General features: G+C 34.9%; 1 protein-coding gene across 3 annotated transcripts in view; it reads right to left on the reverse strand.

Annotated features, from left to right (window-relative positions):
• Window positions 1–15,083: 15,083 nt before the first annotated feature.
• LOC150096276 (uncharacterized) overlaps window positions 15,084–25,423 on the reverse strand; it is an 89,322-nt gene continuing 78,982 nt past the window's right edge. For all 3 annotated transcript variants that reach the window (XM_090408886.1, XM_090408887.1, XM_090408885.1), the window contains exon 7: window positions 15,084–15,628. In XM_090408886.1, coding sequence (XP_090265012.1) covers window positions 15,532–15,628 — 97 coding nt within the window. In that variant the 3' untranslated portion in view covers window positions 15,084–15,531. The remainder of the gene's footprint in view (window positions 15,629–25,423) is intronic.

Consider the following 25,423-nt stretch of genomic DNA (forward strand, 5'->3'; position numbering starts at 1 on the left):
ATATGAAATGCATATTAAAATTGTAATACCATTGATATTACATTGAAATCTATGATGGATACGAAGCGTATGAGGATGCGTATTTTATCCATAATGGCCGGTAAGGGGATTAAATCGACAAGAGTGATAAACCAAAGACAAGGTCCTATCGGTGATATGGAAAAGCTACTTGCATCATGCATAGAGGACCTGAACCAAAAGCCCCTTAGCACTTAGACCATAACCGCAATGGCACTAAGTCTCTTCAACATATTGAAGGAAAAAGCAGAACCTGATTATGACTACAAATTCAACGCTTCTTCCGGTTGGTTCATGAGATTCAAGCAGCATTTTGCGCTGCATAATGTGAAAATATATTAGAATCTGCAAGTGCTTAGAAGGCTGCCAAGGAGTTTGTGGAAAAATTGGATAAAATTATTACAGAGGAAAATTATTTGCTTCAGCAAATATTTAATATGGATACTTAATATTTAATACGTCCTTGTTTCGGAAAAATAATGTCCAAGCAGACATTCATCCACAAAAAAGCTAAAATCTATACCTAATTTAAAAGCTCTTAATGCCCGTGTTACGATTCTGTTATAGGAAATGGGCTGGATATAAACTGAAACCATTTGTGATATGGCACAGTGAGAATCCACGAATCTTCAAAAACATTAGGAAACATACTTCCAGTTCATTATCAGAGCAATAACAAGTCATGGATGACTCAAAAATTGTTTAAGAATGCCTTAATGAACTTTATGCGAGCGAAATAAATAGCTATTGTGTGAAAGAAAATGTAGAATTTATAATTTTATTAATTCTAGATAAGACTCCAGGTCATGTCTTATACGACATATAGCGGTGATCTTCACCAAGTTCAAGGTCATGTTTTTCCCTCCGAACGCTACTTCGTTGATCCACCCGATAAATCAAGGAGTTCTTGCAGTGTTTAAGGCTTATTATCTATGGAGAACTTTTTTACCAGCCATTTCTGCTACTGACAGAAATGACTACTCTCATGTAATTCTGGAAAACATTCAATATTTATTATTTCGGGTAACTCCAAGGAATCGACAGACTCATCAAGGGAGGCCCTAACATCATGTCAAGAACAACTATTCGACATTCACACAGTATCTAGCATATCTTACCTTGAACTCATTTACAGTCATAGCACCCACAACAGACTCGGGCAGCTTATTCCACTCATTCACCACTCTCCAAGTAAAAAACCTAGCTCTAACACCCTTGCTAACTGCATTCTTGCCAAGCTTCCATGTATGGCCCTTAGTTCTCCCACCACCAGTCCTATTCTCAAAAATATCTTCTGAATTAATCTTATAGAAACCCTTCAGCAATTTCAAAGTATCAATTATATCACCCTTTTTCTGCCTATCAACCAATTTTTGCAATCCACAAATCTTCAACCTGTTCTCATAAGGTTCATTCCATAGACCTGCTATCATCTTGGTCACTCGTCTCTGGATCCTCTCCACCTCCTCCCCATCAAGAAGAAACTCTGGCACCCATATCTGGGCACAGTACTCTAGATGGGGTATTATCAAGGCTCGATACAGAGGAACAATAACTTGTTTGTCTCTGCTTGTTAAAGTATTTTTCAGTAACCAAGTGATTTGATGAGCTGATTTAGTCACTTTTGCAATGTGCCCCTAAACTTCAACTCCCTATCCACCAACACTCCCAAATCCCTGGCTTCATCAATCTCCTGGAGTACGGTTCCACCAATGTGATATACTGCTGCTAATCTTTTCACCCCAAAATGCATAACCTTACACTTTGCCACATTAAATCGACATCCATTTTCCTTAGCCCAGTCCTCCAAACTATCCAAATCATCTTGCAAAATTTTGACATCCTGTGCACTCACTATTGCTCTACCCAACTTTGCATCATCAGCAAACAAGTGAACACTTCCTCTCAGATCCTTTCCTATATCGTTAATGAACGTTGATTCTCGTAGACAGGCTTATACGTTGGTTATGCATTGTTAAAACACTTAAAGGAATTGAACAGCATAGTTAAGGATATAAATTAAATTATACTTTAATAAATATTTTCCCAAGTTTCACAAGTACAGCCATTCTGGTCTTGCAGACCATGCTCTGGATACACGCCACAGAATACGGTGGAAGAACGCTACAGTAATACACCATAGCAAATACAAATTTGAAAGACTATTTATGGAATCAGCCCTAAGAAATTCTCCAAACCTCAACAAATTTGGTTGTGACTGCCCCAAATTTGGGAGGCTTAGATCAGCAGACCTTCAGCTCAACGGCCAAGAACACCTATTTAGCCCGCTAGAGGACACCATCAGGACTTTTAGGAGAACAATAGCTTCATCTCTTCATTCCCAATTACTGTGTTTGTAGTGCCTACGTGCACGTGCCTTTTTTTGTAAGTTCCTTTAGAAGATGGCAACGTGACGTTGCCGAAATATCGGAATATATTTATTAAAGTATAATTTAATTTATATCCTTAACTACGTTGTTCAATTCCTTAAGTGTTTCAATAATCGTTAATGAACAAATTGAAAAGTTTTGGTCTAAGAACAGAACCCTGCGGCACACCACTAGTCACAAGCCATCTTTTGGACTCTGCTCCTGAATAAACCATTCTCTGATATCTCTCCATCAACTGTCCTCCTATCCATCTCACACCCTGTATCCATCCCCATATGATGCAGTTTACTGATTAGAATTCCATGTGGTATCCTGTCAAAGGCCTTAGCAAGGTCCAGTAGATTCACTGTAAACCCATTACCCTTATTCAGTTCAGCCATCACTGTGTTATAAAACGTGAGCAAGTTACTGAGGCATGATCAACCCTTCACAAAACCATGTTGTCCCCCATACAATATTCCATTTTCATCTATCCAATCCTGTATTTTTCTCGACTAATTTCTTCAAGACCTTGACGATTCCTGATATGCTAATCAGTCGGTAATTTACAACAGCAGCCTTTGAACCTCATTTATGCAGGGGAACTATTTTCCCCTCTTTCCACCCCCTCAGGACTAACCCAGACCTGAGGCTCCAATTAAACAAAATGGTCAAGGGCGACAATTCTTTAGCCGCTTCATGTACGACATGAGCTGGTATACCATCCGATCCCATAGATGTATGGACATTGAGGTTTTGTAATAGACTACTCACTTCCACTTCATTCACCACGATTTCCATATAATCTATTCGTTCATTCATTCCTGCAATGTCACCACTTGGATGATATTCTTGCAAAGTGCTCGCTCAGTAATTGAACTATATCAACTGATTCGGTTACCTCCCTACCATCGGCATTCTTTAAAATCATTCTGCCATATACATTTTTTTTCTTTTACTTGCAGCATATCGAAAAAACTGTTTGGGATTCTCTTTAGCTTGTGTGGTTAATTTCCTTTCATAATCCGTTTTTGCTTTTCTTACCATACCTTTCTGGCCTGTGCTTTATACTGTTTGTGTGCCTGCAGTTCACCTTTCTCCTTAAATTCCTTCCATAGTTGTTTCCTTTTTTTTTGCAGCTCAAGCTTAATGGTGTTATTCATCCATTTAACCCCTACTTGATTTATTATTCGGACTCTAGGTATACAGTAAGCCATTGCCTCATGCAAACACCGCCTCCCATGCACTATCAACATCTATCCCTTGCAGTTTTACATGCCATGGCACTGAACCAATCAAACTCCTAAGCTTGTCATACTTTCCAGCCAGATAATTCCACATGTACCCTGTCTTAATTGTAAATTCCACACCTTTAGCCACCTCCCAAGTTAAGACCCCCATGATCACTCTCACCAATTGTTGACAACGTGGTCATATTCGTTACAGCCAAATTCTCAGATGCAATTACTAGGTCAAGCACTCTCTGACCCCTAGTATTTTCCATTACATGCTGTCGCAGATAGTTATCCCTTAATAATCGCATAAAATCCAATTCCTTCCTCCCATGTGTCCTCTCCTCCTTCCAATCAATGTTACCATAGTTGAAATCTCCCATAATAATTACCCTCCTTCCACTCATTTCTCCTATTTGCTTATGCATACTATCTCCACCATCTATTCCATCACCTGGTCTATAGCAGCACCCAAATGTATATTTTGTTCTGCTAGTTTCAATCTCACACCAAATAGCCTCAAATGTGCTCTTTTCTCTATCCTGCAGTTCCACTTCTATTCTCCTTGGCTGTAGCTCATCAGCTATCATCAATAACACTCCTCCCCCCATTTTATTCTCCCTGTCACTCCTGAATACACCATCCCCTCACATTCAATCCCACTAGCTATATCATCTTCTGTCAGCCATGTTTCACTAATGCCAATAACCTGTGGCCTGGAAGTGCCAACAAAGGCCAAAAATTCTTCCTTCTTGTTCCTAATACTTCTGGCATTAGTATACATGAATTGCAGAGGCCCATTTGTCCTCCCTATTTTGACCTCATACTATCCCATTCTGATTCGTAGACTTTCGTATTCGCTTGGGCATATTACACACGTTCATACACTCAACTGTCTCCCTAAAGTCTGCATATCTACTCCCCCCCCCCCCTTTAATAACTCTAGTTTCCCTGATTCTGCACATCCACTTCCACTACATTCAACAACATTTTCAAGTCTCCGTACACCAAATCCATTCAAATGTAAACCATCCATCTTATATAAATCCTTTTGCCCATCGAACTCACTCCACATGTCCACAAATTCCACACCATTCGTTCTGCATAATTCACGCATAACGTCATTTGCAATTATGGCCCTCCTATACCCTTCACTGTCATACCACGGCAACAGACTCACCATCCCAACTCTCTCACTCTTCTCTTTTGCTACCTCAAGCAATTCCTTCACATCCTCACTCATAGCCATTTTTCTTGTTTCAAATCATTTGTACTTGCTACCACTATCAATTCTTTCACCCGCTGCTTTTGCATTCTAATTGACTCGCTTACATCCTTAACTTTTGCACCAGGTTGGTACGATTTTGTTAAACTCTCAACTAACACACCTCTTACTAAGGAATCTCCATACAACACCACTTGCTCTTTCATTTTGTTTACACTCACTATCATAGTCTTATTTTTTCTATCATACTTTTGCTGTTTATCAGTTGCTACGCTCGGTAAACATTTTTGCCAACGCTCCAGCTGCCAATTTGCCTTGTGTATTTCTGTGGCTTGGGGTGAAGTGACCTCTCAATGTATGAATGGTATATGGAAAATGACATTAAAAACGTTTGTGCATGATTTTGGAAGTTGTAATAGTGAGTCTAGCAAACAGTCTGAATCTCGAAGTGAATGATGACATCATTCAACTCATTGAAAGTTCCACCCCAAAGAATTGACCAACGAAAGATTGGTCAAACTGGAGGAACAACTGTTGCAGAAGAGGAAAAACGAGAAAAGGAAGAGGTAGTTAAACAATTCACAGTGAAGGGTACTGCAGAAATGTTCTTTGCAGTTAGCGGTGTTCTCAAAATAGCTGAAGACATGGATCCAATGATGACTACTACTTAACAACAAAAATGAAAGTACATGATGCGTTTGCTTGCTATGAATAAATTTGTGATGAAAAGAAGAGGAGGAATAAGCATTGGACATTTTCATCATAAAAACAAAGGCTACACCAGAAGAGCGATAGCCTGATTGTTCACACAGGAAAGGCAATGAAGATGTGATTTTGGAGGAAGATTTGGATGATTATTCTCCTGTTTTATAGTGGCAGTAACATACAGTACAGTTTTATAAGGTTTAAAAATTAAAATGACAGCATACTTATTACAGTTCAGTCCCTAACCCCCTATAACTCTGTTGATTTAATGTATTGACTTACGTCCTGCCAGGTGGAACGGAACCCAGATGTAAGTCGAGGAATGACTGTGTGTGTGTGTATATATATATATATATATATATATATTTTAAAAATAGATATTTAATGACTTTAAACCGAGATAAAATATTAAGTTTTAATGAGAATGATACAACTAGTTTCTGCCTTTTACAGCCTTCATCAGGTATCCACTAAAGGTAGAACACAATAATAAAAATTGAAGTTACAAAAAACTGAGAATTACAGGCAAAAATGCAATATATAATTGACATATAAAAAGTATTTTTCAAGCTGTTCTATCCAACGTGCCATTGTCTGTTGCGTGCGTGCTTGTAAGTTCTCGTGAATGCCAGTATTGAACAACTGCAGAATGGCTATCAGGGATGTTGGAACTTAAATTGCTGTTCAAATGTTCAGGATTAAGGAGGATTTCCCTAGATTCCACGATTTTCCTTTCAAACTCATCACTGTAGCGAAAAATGTTTTCAGATTTATCCCAGCAAACTGAGTGACTTTGTAGATCATCATGAGGATTGTTTGAGAAAAGAACATGACTTGAAAGCACGGATGCATGTGATCTTTTATAGAAGATGTCTCTCTTATGTTCTTCTATTCATAGTTCAATAGATTTGTTAGTCTATCTAGAGTAAGGAATGTTACAATCGCACCATAATTTGCATACACCTGGATATTTTAGGTTGTGATGAATAGGTTTCGGATGGCTTATAAGAGAACGGATTTTAAGTAGTGTAGCGAAAAATGTCTCAAATGAAAAATTTGAGATTCTTAAGAGAGTACAAAACACATCTATTCCTACTAAAGCCTGTATTAATCCTGACAAAGTTGTAGTAAACAACTCGTCACATGTTTTAACAGTTGCAGAAAAAGATATTCTAAGCAAAGGTCTGAATTTCATTCTCTCACCAAAGTTTATTCCAAAAGAATCTCTTCTTACTAAAATAGAAAAAGCCAGTTCACTTATTCTAATCATTTGGCAAAAGTTCTCCGTATTTAATCCATCTTCATTATAAATAATGCTAAACCTCCAACAGATAATCTTTCACCTGCCAAAAGACAAGCCTTAAAGAATCTTAAAAAGAACAAAGACATCATTATTTTTCCTACAGATAAAGGCAATGCCACAGTCATCCTCGACTCTGAAGATTACCACACAATAAAATGTTTCAATTACTTGAAGACAACATTACATATTCAATTCTTCAGGATGATCCAACAAGAGAACTACAAACTGCACTAACAATCTGTTAAAGATTACAAATGAACTTCCTCACGATATTCGCCTTTTTTTACGTTCTCTACACCCTGTTATACCACGCATTTATGTAGTTCCGAGGGGTGTAATCTAACTCGCCTACTCGTGGTGCACCCTGGGTAATGCTAATTGAGCTAGAGCGATTTGGCAGCCAGTGTAACAATTAGTTCTCCTGGCTAAGGCATGCAGTCAAACAATACCGATTTTTCTAATTTTATTGATGATGCTGACAAAAAACTGGGATTTAGCCTTAAGATGTGTCAACTGAATATCGAGGGAATTAACAGAGCAAAATGTGACTATCTCTGCAAAATACTACAAGAAAATAACATCGACGTTGTGCTTCTTCAAGAAACACATGCTGAAAACGAAGACGACCTTAATAGAAGAGGAAAAATAACTGGTTACACTCTGATTGGTGCTATATACCACCGGAATTATGGCATTGCAACATATATCAAGGATGATATAGAAAATGCTTCTGTCCTGACAACGAGACGTAACAATTAGTTTCAATGTCTATAAACCTCCTTTAACATCATGGTCTATAGATGTGATACCTACTTATCAACATCCAACAGTATGGATTGGTGATTTTAATAGCCATCATGAAGAATGGAAGTACCATGATAATAACGACTGCGGGACTACCCTTGTTCAATGGGCAGAAATAAATAATATACACCTTGTATTTGATGCCAAAGATAGAAACACCTTTAGATCATCAGCATGGCAAACAGAGTCTAATCCAGACTTATGTTTTGTTTCAATAAACACAGAAGGGCAAACATTACCAGCAAAACGATATGTACTTTCTAACTTCCCAAACAGTCAACATTGATCAGGGTTACTGAAAATTGGTATGACACTACCTATAGCAAGATCCTTTCCACGACTGCGTTGGAATTTTAAAAAACAAATTGGAGAAATTTTGTGAATGAATTGGATAAATGTGTTCGGTAGATACCTGCTAGAGTTGCAGAGTACAAGAGATTTGTAGGAGCAATCATATCAACTGCGAAAAAATATGTACCTGGATGGAATGAAGAGAGTGAACATCTCTACAGAGAGTTTCTGAAAAGTGAAGATCCTGAAATAGCAGATGAATTACTACATAGCCTGACCTCATCTCGAAAAACAAAATGGATTGATACGGTTGAAAACCTTGACTTCAAACAATCAAGTAGAAAAGCTTGGAATCTTCTCCAACAACTATCCACAACTAATCTACCTAAAAGAAAACGCACAATCATCTCCCCTGAGAAAATAGCTAATCAAATCGTTAATATGTCAAGAGCACCTAGGGACCGTGAACATACCAAGAAAGTTAAGAAAGAACTTAGAGCTTTAAAAATAAATGCCCCTGCTTTCTCACAATATGCCTCAATCTTCACTATAGATGAAGTAAAAGCCGTCATAAAAGATATCAAAGCAGGCAAGGCCATAGGCTTCGACGGTGTCTATCCTGAATTTCTGATTAATAGCTGGCCAAATACTATAAAATGGCTCTGTGAATTCTTTTCTGATATATTATTGACTGGCCGACTACCTAGCCAGTTTAAGAAGTCAAAAATAGTTGCCATTCTTAAACCTGGAAAACTACCTCAGGAGGCAAAAAGTTACAGACCTATTGCTTCATTGAGTTGCACCTATAAAATGTTAGAGCGCCTTCTGTACAACAGAACGTGTGGACTTGTCCACACCAATTATGCAGCATGTCCTGATTGAACAAGCTGGTTTTAGAGAAAAACGTGGTTGCTGTGATCAAGTGCTCACTTTAACATCATACATAGAAGCTGGATTTCAGAAGCAAGAAAAAACATCAGCTGTCTTCTTGGACCTAACAGCAGCCTATGATACAGTATGGCATGAAGGTCTTATATACAAATTTCTTAGCATTGTCCCATGTAAATGGACTGCACACTTAATTTCCTCCATGCTCACTGAACGTTTCTTTCAAGTTATATTAGGAAATAAAATGTCCCGACAACGAATACTTAATAATGGTCTTCCACAAGGGTCAGTATTGGCACCCTTACTTTATAACCTATACACATGACTTGCCTGCTACCATCTCACGCAAGTTCTGTTATGCTGATGACACTGTAATTGCCATTCGACACAAAAACATGAGTCAGGCTGAAGACATACAAAAGATCTGAAAACTATAGGTGAATATTATAAAAAATGGAGGCCCCAGCTTAATCCAGACAAAACAGAAGTATCAAGCTTTCATTTTAATAATCACATGGCAGATGTCACTTTACATATCTTCTTTGAAGGATGTTTACTACGACACAATAAGTTTCCAAAGTACTAGGGCATTACCCTGGACCGCACGCTCTCTTACAAGCAACACCTAACAAACGTTTCTGCTAAGTTAAGAACCCGTAATAACATAATACAAAAACTAATAGGTACGACATGGGGAGCAACAGCCGATAATCTGCGAATTACTGCTCTTGGTCTAGTTTTCTCTGTTGCCGAATACTGCTCACCAGTGTGGCTAAATAGCACACATGTTAAACTTGTTGATAGCCAGCTAAATAATACGAGACTGATTTCTGGCACAATTAAATCAACGCCCACACACTGGCTTCCATCTCTTAGTAACATTGTTCCACCGAATCTGCGCAGGACTAAGGCTCTCTTACACGAGTATAAGAAAATCTTGGAGAACACAGCCCTACCAATACATTTAGATCTCCCAGACTTAAGTGTACGACAATTGAGATCAAGACATCCACCACTACAATTAGCCCAACTACTACTACATTCTAACTTTCACTTGAAGCAAAAGTGGCAAGAACAGTGGGAGAGCCATACAGATGACATCACAAAATTTTCTCTCAATGAATTACAAGAAAGTTTTGATGCTTGCTCACACCTCCCACGAAAATCCTGGACTCAGCTTAATAGAATACGAACTGGTCATGGTGTATGTGCGGACATGCTTTTTAAATGGGGTAAACGACCATCCCCGCATTGTGATTGTGGAGCTCAGAGACAAACTGTGAACCATATTGTGACTCAGTGTTATCTCAGAGCATATTCAGGAGACAAATTGGACTTTTCAAGTGCTACACCCGAAGCTAAGAACTATCTGACCAATATGGATGTAATCTTTTAATTTTATTGGTTTTTAAAATGACTTTTGACTTTATATGTTATTAAAGTGTATTGTACTGCATGTTTTGATATTCATGCCATACGAATAAATAAATGTAGTTCCGAAGATCCACAAGGAAAACACTCCTCTTCACCCAATTGTGGAAGGTATTGATGGTCCTACTTATAAGCTTTCTAAACATCTTGCGGAATACCTTAAGTGTTTTTCCAATAAATCTTCATTGTTCATCAAAAACACCACAGATTTCGTTTTCGATATCAAAAATATTTCCATCAGTGAAAATGATATCATAGCAAGTTTTGACATTGTCTCATTATTTACTAACGTCCCTACTGAGGAGGTATTAACATTACTAAAGGACAAATTTTCTAAAACGATATTTGCTTTATTAAAGCACTGTATTCAATCTGGCTACTTCAGATATAGGGACTCCATTTAGAAACAGAACCAAGGCCTAGCAATGGGCAACCCTTTATCCCCGGTTCTAGCAAACATTTTCCTAGAAGATTTTGAAACGAAAGCCATATCGTCCTTCTCACTTAAGCCGAAACTTTGGAGGTGTTATGTTGACGACTTCTTTATCATCTGGAGTCACGGGGACACATCTCTCATGGATTTTCTTCATCATCTTAACAACCAGCATTCTAATATAAAATTAACTGCCGAACTAGAACGAAATACCTGCCTTCCGTTCCTGGATGTAATTCTTACACGAATCTCTATATACAGAAAACCCACTCATACCAATAGATATCTGCACTGTCAGTCTCGTCACTTTCCACCACAAAAGCTCAGAACTATCTCTCTACCTTAGGACACAGAGTACGCTCTCTTCTAAATGAACCAGATGAGCTCCAAAAAGAAATTAATTACTTTTCTCTGATCTTTAAACAAAATGGATATTCTGAAAAAACGATTAGGAAATTTCTTCTGCATCCTCCTAGTTGTATACTACGGAAACTGCTAATTTTAAAGGTAGCATCTCCATCCCATACATTAGTTCAGTCTCCAATAAATTGGCTAAAGTCCTTAAAAAATACAACATCAGGACGTTTTTCACTACACTTCCTAAGTAAATCCGTTCTCTTATAAATCATCCGAAGCCTATTCATCACAACTTAAAATATCGAGGTGTATACAAATTATGGTTCGATTGTAATATTCCTTACTTTGGACAGACTAACAAATCTACTGAACTACCTATAGAAGAACATAAGAGAGATATCTCCTATAAAAGATCACATCATCTTCTTTTCTCAAACAATCCTCATGATGATCTACAAAATCACTCAGTTTGCTGGGATAAATCCAAAAACATTTTTCATTGCAGTGATGAATTTGAAAGGAAAATCGTGGAATCCAGGGATATCCTCCTTAATCCTGAACATTTGAATAGCAATTTAAGTTATTACAACATCCCTGATAGCCATACTGCAGTTGTTCAATACTGGCGTTCACGAGAACTTACACGCACGCAACAGACAATAGCGCATTGGATAAAACAACTTGAAAAATACGTTTTTTATGTCAGTTATGTATTGCATTTTTGCCTGTAATTCTCAGTTTTTTGTAACTTCAATTTTTATTATTGTGTTCTACCTTTAGTACCTGATGAAGGCTGAAACTAGTTGTATCTTTCTCATTAAAACTTAATATTTTATCTCGGTTTAAAGTCATTAAATATCTATTTTTAAAATATACGATAACAAAGTAGAAGCTCAGGAATACATACATACATACATATATATAAAACTTTCACTGAAATTTCATTAAGGATGTAAGAAACTTTATTTACTCTTTCAAACGATGTTGTGTCATCAGGTTTCAGAAAGAGGCAATATTTCCCTTCTTCCACACACAAAACAAATTTTTTCAAGGATTATTATGGTTTCAGATGAAATCCAAAAACAATTATATATGTTCAAAATAAAGCTTTATGGTATGAATCAGTGCTTCCCAAACTGTGGGCCATGGAATAATGAAAAATTTAAAATGTTTTAAGATTAAGTAGATACTAAGTATACATACATACATAATATCTTATTTTTTATCTTAAAAAAAATGTTTCATGTGCTTGTACTGCAAATGTACAATAACAATATATCTATCTATATAAAAATATAAGATAATGTGCAATGTCAAATGTGTATGTAAGATGCTAAAAATGTAATATTTGCATTTGATTTTTGCAGTATTTGCTGTGTATGTTACTTATATTATCTTATTATAAACATTATAATAAGATAATATATATCTATCTATATAAAAATATAAGATAATGTGCAATGTCAAATGTGTATGTAAGATGCTAAAAATGTAATATTTGCATTTGATTTTTGCAGTATTTGCTGTGTATGTTACTTATATTATCTTATTATAAACATTATCTTATGGTTTTATACAGATAGATATTGTTATTGTACATTTGCAGTGCAAGCACATGAAATGTTTCTTTTAAGATTAAAAAAAAAAACTACTTAGTCTTAAAACATTTTAAACTTTATTAAAATAATTTTTGGCACATTCATTGTAGATATGAGTGACAATATATCTGGATGCATAAATATCAATGGAGGAATAAAGAGGTTTCGAATAATTTCGAAACATCTTTATTCCTCCATTGATATTCCTTCTCTATCTCCCTCTTGTTCAGAGATAACAAGGTTTCTTTCTTTCTGCAAAACAAACAAACTTAGCTGAAGATTTATTTATTTATGTATATATAAGCCAATCTCATCTCCATATGAGACAGACAATTCACCTTCAGTTGAAATGCCTGCATAAAAACTCCTTGTGTCTTACAGTATCTGAACCAAAGACTTGGTCTGGGCTAGTTGTGTGTGGCACTAGTTTCAAAAAAAAAAAAAAAAAGTCCCTACTTTTTTTTGGCAGAAATATCAATTTTAATGGTGGTGTTTGATGTGTTGTTTTATTCTATTAGATTGGCATATATATTATACAACATACAATGTATATCCAAGTTTTATCTAAAGTTATCAAAGTTTTAGAGCGATTTTATGATATTGCTATAGCTGTAAATTTCTCTCTCTCACACACACACACACACATCATCAAAAATTGTCCTTTCTCAATCATGCAAATTTACAGAAAAACAAATGCAGCTGGAACAAAATCTTTCTGAACCTCTCTAACATACAGTACTTCCAACACTTAAATAAGCATCAAGAACTTATCAGCAATGAGCATAGCATTTGTCACTTGTGTTATCAATAAAATCTTTTGAACTATTCAGGTTAGCTGTTCTCATTTTACTATACTGCATAGCAAGTATAGTAAGAGAATGCCTTTCAATATCCAGAAATATATAGTCCCCCCCCCCTCTTAATAAGGAGGCAGAAATCTTTATTGATTTAAAAACAGTAGTCAACTAAAGCTAACTCATTAATTGGGACACTTTAAATGCTGGTCATGCCCTGTGTCTCATATTGTTACAAAATCATGGTGGGTATTTTTTTTTCCCCCACAAATTCACATATTTAATTTTGTAACCTTTCTGAATAACAAACATTGATATTTTGCTAAACTTAGGATGTAATCATGCTATACTGATTATTCTGCTAAAAACTAGATATATCAAGAAAATTTGTGTGAATCAAGTTATCAGATTCCAATACTGCAGGTTTTTTTTCTCTTCAAGAAATAAATTAAAAATTTATCATTTTGATCACTAATCACAATTTGTTTTTTTGCATTTAGTTTATTTAAAAGAATACAGCCTGTGATTCATATATGGAAAAGAAAAATAAGCTATGTGATGCAATTCAGCAATTTGCTGGTCTTTAGCTTTTAGTGAAATAGATCTGAATCTTTAATCACCATGATGGATGAAATATATCAACCATCTTAAACTTCATATTATTTCAATGGTGCATTTCATGTCCATGTTTTGCATGATGGAAAAACAAAAAACTTCTAAAAAGAAAAAGCTTTAACACAAAAAAAAAAATATATATATATATATATATATATTGTTACTCTGAGTTTATGAACAGCTTCTCTCTCACCAAATGAACATTCCATGTAAATACAATACAGATAGGCACATTTTCCCGAAAGGGGGCTATAATGGACTAGAAAAATGGTAAATTATAAAAATTTTACTTAATCTGCCTACATATTTTGCATGTCCTTGTCTGGAAAGCAGACAGCCCACATGGCACATGCCTATTCTTTCCCTCAGTCCTGCTATATTTATAGTGTTTGCATGGATCCTAATGTCCCACTACAAAGAGAAACAGATGATGCATTAGCCTGTTATCTAGAGATTAATGAAGAGAAGAAATAAGCCACTAGCTCTTGATAATTTCATAAGGAAGGTTGGAACAGCCAAATAAAACATTTTAAAAAATTTTTCTCTTTTCTCATGCCATTTATACTGTATTGTGCTACTTTGCATTAACAATTACATATTGAAATCCAATCTGTGTGAGAATTCTGTGAATGAAACTAACCTTTAAAACATATTAATGCACTACTACATACACTTACTGTAAGCAACAGGATGTGATTAAATTCAAGTTACATAAAGTTTGCAGAACATAACTATTACATAAGTTGAGGACTACCTGTATTGATCTTTCTCTATGTATTGGGATCAAATTACCGTAGAGGCTTAGTTATTTAATTAATACTGTAATAGGATGGTTAAGTCTGTATGTCTTAATTGCATATAGTTTTTCTGGCCAGTTTGTTTTTGCAGGATGTCAAAAAATAAAAACCTTGTTATCTGTAAAATAAATAGGATCCTAAAAATATGTTACTACCCAAAATTAGTAATTACCTTTCAAATTTTATATTTCAAGAGGAAAAATGTATATATTAATAGCAAAGATTCAAAAAAACATTTTATTGTCAATATGTATTTCTCCATTTACTTAAAAAAAAAACTTAACAGCATTTTGGTCTTCGCAAATTTCTACCATATTTTATACAAATTGCACTTAGTTCTTAATTCTGAAATTAAAACAAAACAACAACAAAAAAATATTTGTGTGAGGTGGTGACTTTGCATAGTAACCAAGACTATGCATCCAAAAATGGGCTACTCTGAGAAAAATCTTCACAAGTGAATTTTAAAATAAATTGCTCATTTCTTTGTTTTCTCATTTTGATTAGCACCTCACTACTGCTATCAATTTTCCAGATTGTGCAAATTTGTTAAATGTTCTACCAGGTGATGGTACTCTCTTCACCTCTATAGCTTAACTACCACTCCACTACGATGAATGAACAGTTCTGTCTAACAGTCTTCATTTATATGCCAATGAAATAATGAAAAGCTAGTAAATATAAAAACGGCATGTTGGACAAGTGCTGTTGTTTCTTAACCATGGCCACACACAACTGGGATGGAAAAGATGTTCACATGGAAGCTGCCTAAAAAGAAAGAAAGGGGAAAAAAAATATGACCTCTTAAATAGTTATCTTCTAAAAGATATATGAAATATTATGTAATAGCTTCAAGAAATATACGTCATGAATTAGATAAAATACAGTTTAGCTCATAGGGATGGATTTACTATAATTATGTACTATATGTTGATGTCAAAACTGTTTCATCATCCTGTCATCTCTACCAAAATAAAGATTTTACATCACATTTAACTGATAATTATTTTTCTACATTTCAATTGTTAATGCATATGACGAAATATATAACTAGCAATAAGTTTTAGAAAGGCTTAATAAATTATACTTGACAAGAAAGTATATTCTTTAATCCATTACCCAAGCATGAGCAAACAAAAGTTTGCATGTGAAGTATTTTCCTGATTGAATATAGATTTTTTTATAGATGCAGATGACTTCATGCATCAATGCCTCAGTTGAAGTCAATCGTAGGCCTAGAGTAGTACAGGGATGCACCAGTCTAACATTAGGAGAAAGAAAAGATGTGTAGCATAGTAGGACCTCTTGTGTATGCAGCTAAGACACACACACACACACACACACACACACACAGCATTTTTTTTGGAACAGCACCTTTTACAGTGACATGTAACATATCATTTAGAAATTTGTAATATTCATTAGTTTTTTTTACACATGTGCTTAGTATTTAAATAAGCTTAGCTGTTTAATGAAATTTACATTTTCACTATGTCTTAAGATATTTACTACAGAATTTTTTTTATTAAAGTAAATAATTTTTTAGTTTTCTTCCTATCCTTTTAATTTTTTTCTTGCAACCCTTGATGCAATGGATGGTATAAACAGAAGAGGGTAGATGATGTAAAAGAGTGGTGTGGAAAGAGTTTGCAGGATTTGAGTCACCTGGCAATGGACCAAGAGAAATGTTAAAGAATGATGAGACAAGCATCAGACATAACAGGCATTGGACCCATGGGCAATGATGATGAAAGAATGAGTACAGAAACGTATTGTTTTACAAAAAAAAAAGCATTGTGTCTGTGTGTATTAAATAAAAGATAAAGGCTACAGCTCTTATATCATGTGGTCAAAGGCTATTTTTTTTTCACTATCTGAATGACCAAAAGACAAATTGGTACCAAATGTTGCTAGCCTTTTCTAGTTAAATTTCTTGAGTTGGCCTTCATTGCCTGATTGCTTTCCTATCTCCATGTACTATTCCTGACCATATGATCACAGTGAACTAAGATGGGAATGAGAAACCACTCATAATAATAGAATTTTATCTCTTCATGATATTACATAATATGATTGGTCTGCAATACATCAAAAATTCTCTCTTCTAGAATGCTTATTTCTAAATATAAAAATTGAGGGATTGAACAACAAAATTTCCATAATACAATATGGTAATGCATTCATATGATATATTGCTGGTTTAGAATCATGTTGCACATTGTGATCATTCCACTCTTGCTCTTTGTATTCACTATTGACAACAGCATGGAACGATTGATTGAAAAGTTCTCTCAAAACTCTTGGAAAACACTGCAGAACTCTACATGTTCAGCACAGCCATGATTTTCATATTAAAATACCTCAACGATAATGTAAAAACCTTTGTCACGTACGTTACTTCGAGTTATATCAGATTTATTTTAAAAAACGCTAAATTATATTTATTTGGAAGTAAATAAAAGATTCAACATATCAGTCAATTTTCAGAAATGTTAAACTAATTATAATAAACTAATGCTGAAGTAATGATATCTTTGAATTTTTTAAATGCAAAAACCATGCAAAAGAAAAAATTTGAGAGAAAAATGATTTTTTACCTCTCAAATTTAGCATCTTACCAAACTTGTGACACAAGGTGTTCACTTACGTGGATGGATTGCTCCTGAATTCAGGTTTGTGTTACTACCTATGATCAAAAATACCTTCACAGTGCAGCTGCATGAACAACTGAGAGTTACCTCTAATTGGAAAGAACCAAGTTCAAATACAGTCAATTCTTCATATTTTTTATAATGATAATCCTACCAAGAAAAGTTGTAAATCTGTACGTCAGTGCTGCTTCTTAAGGAAGATTTTCCCCCCATATGTAAACCTGCTTTTAATGCGAAATAGATATTATACACGTCTTCCATTTGGATGTAGTCAAACCTCAGAAGATAATTTCATACTCTACTTCTTTTTTATGTGTCTCTCTTACCCATGAAAGATTGTAAATCTACAGTACACTGTAAAAAAAAATACTAAAAATGAAACCTAGTCCAGAAACCCTGATTGCAATGGTATCCCAGTAGGCAATGAAATACATCTCCCATCTAAAGACAATCACATACATCCATGCACATGGCAGGATTCAAACCTGAAGTTTCTTGGTTGGAGAGTGGCCAACCAGGCTGGCCTGAAATCTTTTTGCTTCATACCCATGAGAGAACCCTCAACTCCAAATTCTCTAGAAGCAGATGTTGTACAAGTTGTGGTTGTATTTATTTTCCTTCAGGACTATTTATTTTGCACTGTCACTAGTTATTTGTGGCTTCTACTCTACAAATACTGTATCAAAATGCTATGGCATGCAGTATGTTCTTCCATAAAGATTCTTGTAATTCAAAGACAAGATAACATACAAAGCCAAATGAAAAATGTAATAAATAGCTCAATCTATAAAGAGATGAAAGTTTTTTTCACTTAGTTATGATATAAATTAAAGATATCAAGAAATTATATTCTTGGTCTAATCCTTTATCCAAGTGTAAGTAAACAAAATTTGCATGTGAAGTATCTCTACGACTAGGCTACTTGTATATAGAAGCTAAAGACATCTTTATCAACTGTCTTAGTATTCCATAATGCAAAAGTGCACATGCTTTTAGGTTGTATAATGCCATGCATTATTGGAAGGACCACCACCCAGACCACTTTCAACCTTTATTGAGGTGAAAAAGTAAAGGAGTGTTCAGCATAGGCCTAGAATAGTTAGTATGGGATGCAAGAGAGCCTTATAGTATTAGAAGAAAGAAAAGACAGACTGTTTATGATGATATAAAAGAGCTGAGAAAAAAGGACTCGGCTCTTTTCATATAGTCATATATCCAAAAGTTATCAGTTTTCCTTTTTTGCCAGTCTCATGCAGATGAACAACCAAAAGACAAACTGAAACTAAAGCATAAAAATGACTGATAAAAAGTGGTTATAGCCTTATCTGGCTTAACTGCCTTGAGTTGGCCTTCTCTACCTGGGATTACTCTCCTCTATGGTCAGTTGCAGTCTTACTGTTGACTGCTATATATCAAGCACCCTATTATATTACACCATGTATTATTTTAAACATATAAACTTATTGTTTTAATACTGACCATATGTAATGCATACAAACATCTTACATTCTTTGCCTACCAGTTTTGCTAGCAAACTGTCTAGCTTTTTCAAGGCGTAACGGAAAAGCATAAAAAACTAGTAAATGCAAATTGAAGGAACATAAAAAACGTCGTAAACAATCTAGTAGCTAAGGTTACACATTTGCGTGACAGAGACTGAGAGGACTTATTGTTCTTATTCATTATCACATGTGTCTTTGTTGTAAACACGTAATGTGATTACTGACTAGCTGTAATTCAGATAGGTTTAGAGAGAGGATCAGATTTTTCTATGAACTGTTCGGAATAGTACTCTGATTTCTGTTGAGGTTTCTGCCAGTTATTAACACTATTGTGGCTTCCTTAAATAAACGATGTCTGTAGTCGTCATCTAAATATGGCATGGAGCTGTTTTGCCACTCTATCGTGTGGTTAGACGTACAGAAATGATGTGCTAAGCCGGAAGAAATACTTCTGTTGTGGTTTACATCGCCAACATGTTCTTTTTGTCTGGTCTCTAAACTCAGTGAAATTTGTCCAATGTCGGAAAGACCACAGGAGCAAGGAATGTAATATACTCCTGGATATTTGTAGAATGGCACCTTATCTTTTGGGGATCCTAAAACCTGTCTTATGCTGGTGGTTGGTTTGAAGACTACTCTGATGTTGTAGGCTCTTAGTATTCTGGCTATTTGATAAGAAATTGACCTGATGAAAGGAATCATTACTACAGTAGAAATGTGCTGGGAGCTTGGCTATTAGTGAGAGTTCAGTCTGTGTGTCCTCCTCTTCTGATATAAACTTTCGGGCTCTATTTTACAACGTGTGGATAATGCTCAGTTTGTGTGTCCTGTGATGGTTTGAAGTATAATGAAGATATCTTCCAGTGTCTGTAGGCTTTCTGTAAATAGATAATTTGACACTATTTAATTGTCTCTTTATCAAGATGTCTAAAAAATGCAGTTGGCTATTGTTTTCTACTTCCAGAGTGAATTTTATCTTATGTATTGAGTTGATTTTATTCACAAACGATTTTAGGTTTTCTAAGCTGTCTTGCCATATAATGAAAATATCATCTACATATCTCCACCATATAGATGGTCTAGGGGAGATTGTGGAGAGAATTTCTTTTTCAAGTTTTTCCATGAAAAGGTCTGCACAAGATGGTGACAGCGGCCTTCTAATTGTTGGTATATAGTGTTGTTAACCTTGAAGAAATTAGACTGAAGGCAGTGTTTAAACATCTGTGTGATGTCATTATCCACATGTTGAAAAATAGAGCCCAAAAGTTTATATCAGAAGGGGAGGATACACAGACTGAACTCTCACTAATAGCCTACACATTATCACAAAATGGATATCCTCCAAACATCATCAAAAAATATCTATACGGTGACAACCCCAGACAAGAAGAATCAAGCTTGGTCATATGATCAAGTGCTAAGAGAAAAGCTTTCAAAATGCTAGTTATATGGCATCAGTAGGATATTATATCAAGCAATACCTAGGTCTTTATTTGAGTTGTAAGTCAGCAGTTAGATCACATTATGAAGAAAAGTGGTATTAAACCCGATATCAAAATTGGAGATATTAATCTCAGCTCTTTACTTTATATGGATGATAAATAAATTTGGTACAAGTCTGCAAGATTCCCTGACTAAATTGAATAACTGTTGTAATAGATATGGTATGAAGGTCAGCAATAACAAGACAAAGACAATGAAAATAGGCAGAAGCATTGAAAATATCAACTGCATTGTGAATGGCGAACCTATAAAACAAATAAAATATTTCAGCTACTTAGGCACGATTTTTAGTGAAGATGGTAAATTGAATATGGAAATAGATAACAGAAGGAACACAGCTGGTATAATAGGAAGTCAAATGAATAAATTTATATGGAATAAGAGAGAAATTAGTCAAAACACTAAATTAGCTGTATACAAGACAGTGTTCAAGCCAATTTTAACTTATGGATCTGAGAGCTGGGTTAGAAATAAAACACTTGACCAAAGACAAGAGACTGCAGATATGAGAGCCCTGAGAAAGATTAGGGATATGAAGAGATGGCATCAATGGCAATATCATATTAAAAATAAAGATATTAGAAAAGAACTTGACATTGTTAGCATCCAGTAATGTGTTATCAGAGCTAATCTCAGGTGGTATGGTCACTTAAACAGAATGGAAGAGGAAAGGTTAGCAACAAGTGTTCTCTACCAAGTTGGCAGGAAAAAGACCCAGAGGAAGACCAAGATATAGGTGGATTAATATGGTAAAAGGCGTCTTAGAAGACAAATATAAGATCTGATAATGTTGGAGTCTGTACAGGTAACAGATTGATTTGGAGGAATATTGTAGATAGGAAGTTAGTAATGATGTAAGTTTTTCATGTAGTACTATCATATCCTGTACACCCCTTGAGGGTACATATTAGGAATTAGATGATGATCATATTAATTTACTAAAGCAACTGCTGCGATTCTCTCAATTATATTGACTTATTAGCCACGTATGGCCTTGAACAATATGTGAATGTTCTAATGAGGGATTTCAATGACTGTGCAACATGTCTAGATCATGCATTTGTAAGAACACAAAGTATAGATAAAATCCAGACCACAGTGTTAAAACAGCCAATCACAGATCATTTTCCGATAGCCGTTAAAATCCATCTGCAGACAAGAAAGATGTCAGCGTCCAGTATCTTAGAATAAAGTACAGCATTCTGAAACATAAACTAAGTTCTATATCCTGGTGGTAGATAAAATCTGAAACCAATGTTGACGATGCTTTCTGTGAATTCATTAACATTAAATACTGAAATAGAACATGCAACTATCATACTCCAAGGAGGCAAGTGCAAACCAATGAAGCCATGGATAATACAAGACATAAAACTCAGAGATAAGATGGATAAAAAGCACAAAACATATCCTAACAATGAATAATATGAGCATAGATTCAGAGAGACTATAGGAATCAGGTAAGCTATAAATTGAAAGAAGGAAAAAAATTAGTATTACTCTAATGAATTTTGGAAATGTGAAGGTAGTTCCAAAAACAATGGAAATGCATAAATAATATACTTGGTAAAAATATCTGAGAACCAACATTTCCATGATTTTATAAGTGATAATAGCAATCATTTAGATTTAAAGAGTGAAAGAACTTAAGCAGAAAATTTTAATGATTATTTCGTAGCTGCCAATTAAAAAAACTTCTAAATATATCTAATACTCCATCAGTAAATTGCACTCTTAAAAGAAATGAGAGTTCAATATACTTTTTTTCCTACTTGTGAGAATGAAATCAAACTGTTGGATCATAGCTTCTGCTCAATCAAGTTTTATTGTCTTATAATTCTCTCTCATTGGTATTTAACTAGTTGTAGGCTGATATATCATCCAAGCATAAAGAAAATTTGTATTATAATGCGCCACTCTATGTTCTGAATTGCATGAGCAACTTTGATAAATCAACCTTCAACTGTACCAGGTTATTATAAAGCTGATTTTAGGCCAAGGTTCTCACTATTAAGCAAAACTCCCCCTTTTGGTTCAAAATATTTAATGAGCAGTTCAGTGAAAGAAAATCAGGCAAACTCTAGATTGATCTTAGATAAAAAAAAAAAAAACATTTAATGCAGTGTCACATATAATTACATCATAACACAATGTTCCAACAGGGACATTACAATTAAACGAACATAAAACTCTCACTAAGATACTAGTACACTACTTAGCTTAAAATTTATAAATAAAAACTATATTAACAGATCTTATTCTTGAACCTGGTACAGAAAAAAAGTCCTTTTTAGGACTTCCAAGGTAACAAATGGCGATGCTGAAGCCAATGAAGTTTTAACTGAGGCTTGGCTATCGCCGTTACCTAGCCATGACTAGAGCTTTTTAGCTCAACAACACTCCATCCATACAGATTTACTTCATTCAGATGACGGGATAAAGAGTCAAGGACTCAGTCCATCTCCCAGTTCTTTTAAGAACTTTTAAGATCTTATTCTTCTTGTTACAAAGAACTTCTATCACAACTTCACTCTGACCAAGGTTACATCTCAAAACATTTTAAATATCAAATCAGTTCAAGATATTCAGAAAGAATACAACTCATGAACCATCAGACATTCATTTGTAATTCTCTAAGCTTAGTCAATCAAAATTAGTTCTTGTAAGTTCGAGATTCCTAAATTACAACAAATAGGCATCTCAATATTCTCATTCAGTCAATTTACACTTAATTCAATAATATAGCATTTGTCACTTGAAGAGGGAAAAGTCTTAGCACATCACCCATTCAATCTTGACTTGTTGAATACAGCAACTAAGAATAAATTACTTTCAGCAGAATTAATTTTTGTTACTTCACACTAAGTATAATAAGGTAATCTTACCAGGATATAGCTTCATTACATCATATGGGGATCGAACAACATTTTTAAAGTCCTTGCTGACTTTTACTTTGTAGTAACACAAACTTAAAAGAATCTTCTATTTCCGCAATTGATTTATAGACTTGGGAGAATATAACTTTTTGCACCAGGTATAAATTAACTACCAATTTCTTTCTTTTCTTATTCATTTATTTTATTTGCTTTATTCCTTTAATAATAATATCAGAAACTGTAATGTATGTAATTTTAATATATCCAGAAGATTCCTTGTGATATCATTTGATTGAATGTTGTGAGAAATCATGCAAATTTCTTCTAGTGCGTGTTGGAGCGTGAACTACTATATACCAAGGGAAAAGCAAGTTCGATGTGAGCTAAAGCGGTGGGAAAAAGGAACGAGTAGACATGAAAACGAAACTAAAAAGGAGAAACGAGTGGGGGAGTATAGAGAACAGTAGCTATAGATTGAAGGGGGATTTTGACATGCTGAAAACAGAATAGAAAGGACCGGGAATTGCTAGGCATTAGGAAGTTTTGGTAGAAATCCAACTCCCAAAAGGTAAGTTAAAATGCCAAATGGTGGGAAAAAGGAACGAGTGGACATGAAAACGAAAGTAAAAAGGAGAAACGAATGGGGGAATATAGAGAATGGTAGCTATAGATTGAAGGAGGATTTTGACATGCTGAAAACGGAATAGAGAGGACCGGGAATTGCTAGGCGTTAGGAAGTTTTGGTAGAAATCCAACTCCCAAAAGGTAAGTTAAAATGCCAAATGATTCCTGGTCCTTTCTATTCCGTTTTCAGCATGTCAAAATCCCCCTTCAATCTATAGCTACCGTTCTCTATACTCCCCCACTCGTTTCTCCTTTTTACTTTCGTTTTCATGTCCACTCGTTCCTTTTTCCCACCAGTAACTGGTTCCCACCGGTTTAGCTCACATCGAACTTGCTTTTCCCTTGGTATATAGTAGTTCACGCTCCAACACGCACTAGAAGAAATTTGCATGATTTCTCACAACCACTCTTCTGGATATACTAAAATTACATACATTACAGTTTCTTATATTATTATTAAAGGAATAAAGCAAATAAAATAAATGACACTTTAATACAGAGCCTTTTCGTGTCTATGATATACCCTAAAATTACATGAATAACATTTTATAAGCAAGAGACCAACAAAATAAATTTAAATAAGTCCTGCTTATGATATGGTAGATCATGTTAATTATGAATGAAGTATTATTAATTATAAATATCTTCATTCACAATTTAACAAAAGCTTACTCTTTTTCTGAAAAATTTTTCTTTAAAGAAAAATTTTTTTTTCACATAGATCTCTGGGAGGATTCAGACTTTCTACTTCTTTCTTGAGGTCTCAGATAGTGCCTAGTCTGAATAAAATTTAATTTCTCATTACAGTCTGTGTATCTATTTCTCTCCACTTGGATTCTTGCTGTTTTTATCACAGGGAAAAATTTGTTTGCTACACTTATAGTGGGACACTGTCTTTTCTGGGCAGAAGTTCTGTTCTCTGTCACTAGAATTGAGTCTTAGTCGTCTCATGACTGGGTGATTTGTTCTATTGGTAATCCCTTTGTGATCACTCATTCCTTTGTAATTCCTTTCTCTTCTCATATTTCTAGTTCTGATATGTAAAGCAGTTACTTTAGCAAAATTAATTTTAACTGACAGTTGATTTCCAGTACCAATTTCTTGTTCAGGATTGGACACTTGATGTTAAGTTGTGTTACAGGCTGATCAAGTACATCAGAGTTTGTATCACTATCTTTCATGGTTGGTTTATCTACAGATGATTGCACTCTATTAGGAGGTTCTTCTTCATTAGGTATACAAAATCTTCCTGTTAGTCTCATCTTTCCTGTGCATACAGACTTATGGCTTCTTCTGACATTTATTTTTCTATTCATTAGGGATATTTCACCTCTTGAAAAGTCACAAGAGAAGTGATGCTTCTCCATAAAATTTGTTCTTATATTATGTGAGAACCCAAGCTAGGTG

This window comes from Typopeltis vanoorti, chromosome 19 (genome assembly GCF_054136105.1).
Source record: "Typopeltis vanoorti isolate ZY-2024b chromosome 19, IOZ_Tvanoo_1.0, whole genome shotgun sequence".
Classification (NCBI taxonomy): Eukaryota; Metazoa; Arthropoda; class Arachnida; order Uropygi; family Thelyphonidae; genus Typopeltis; species Typopeltis vanoorti.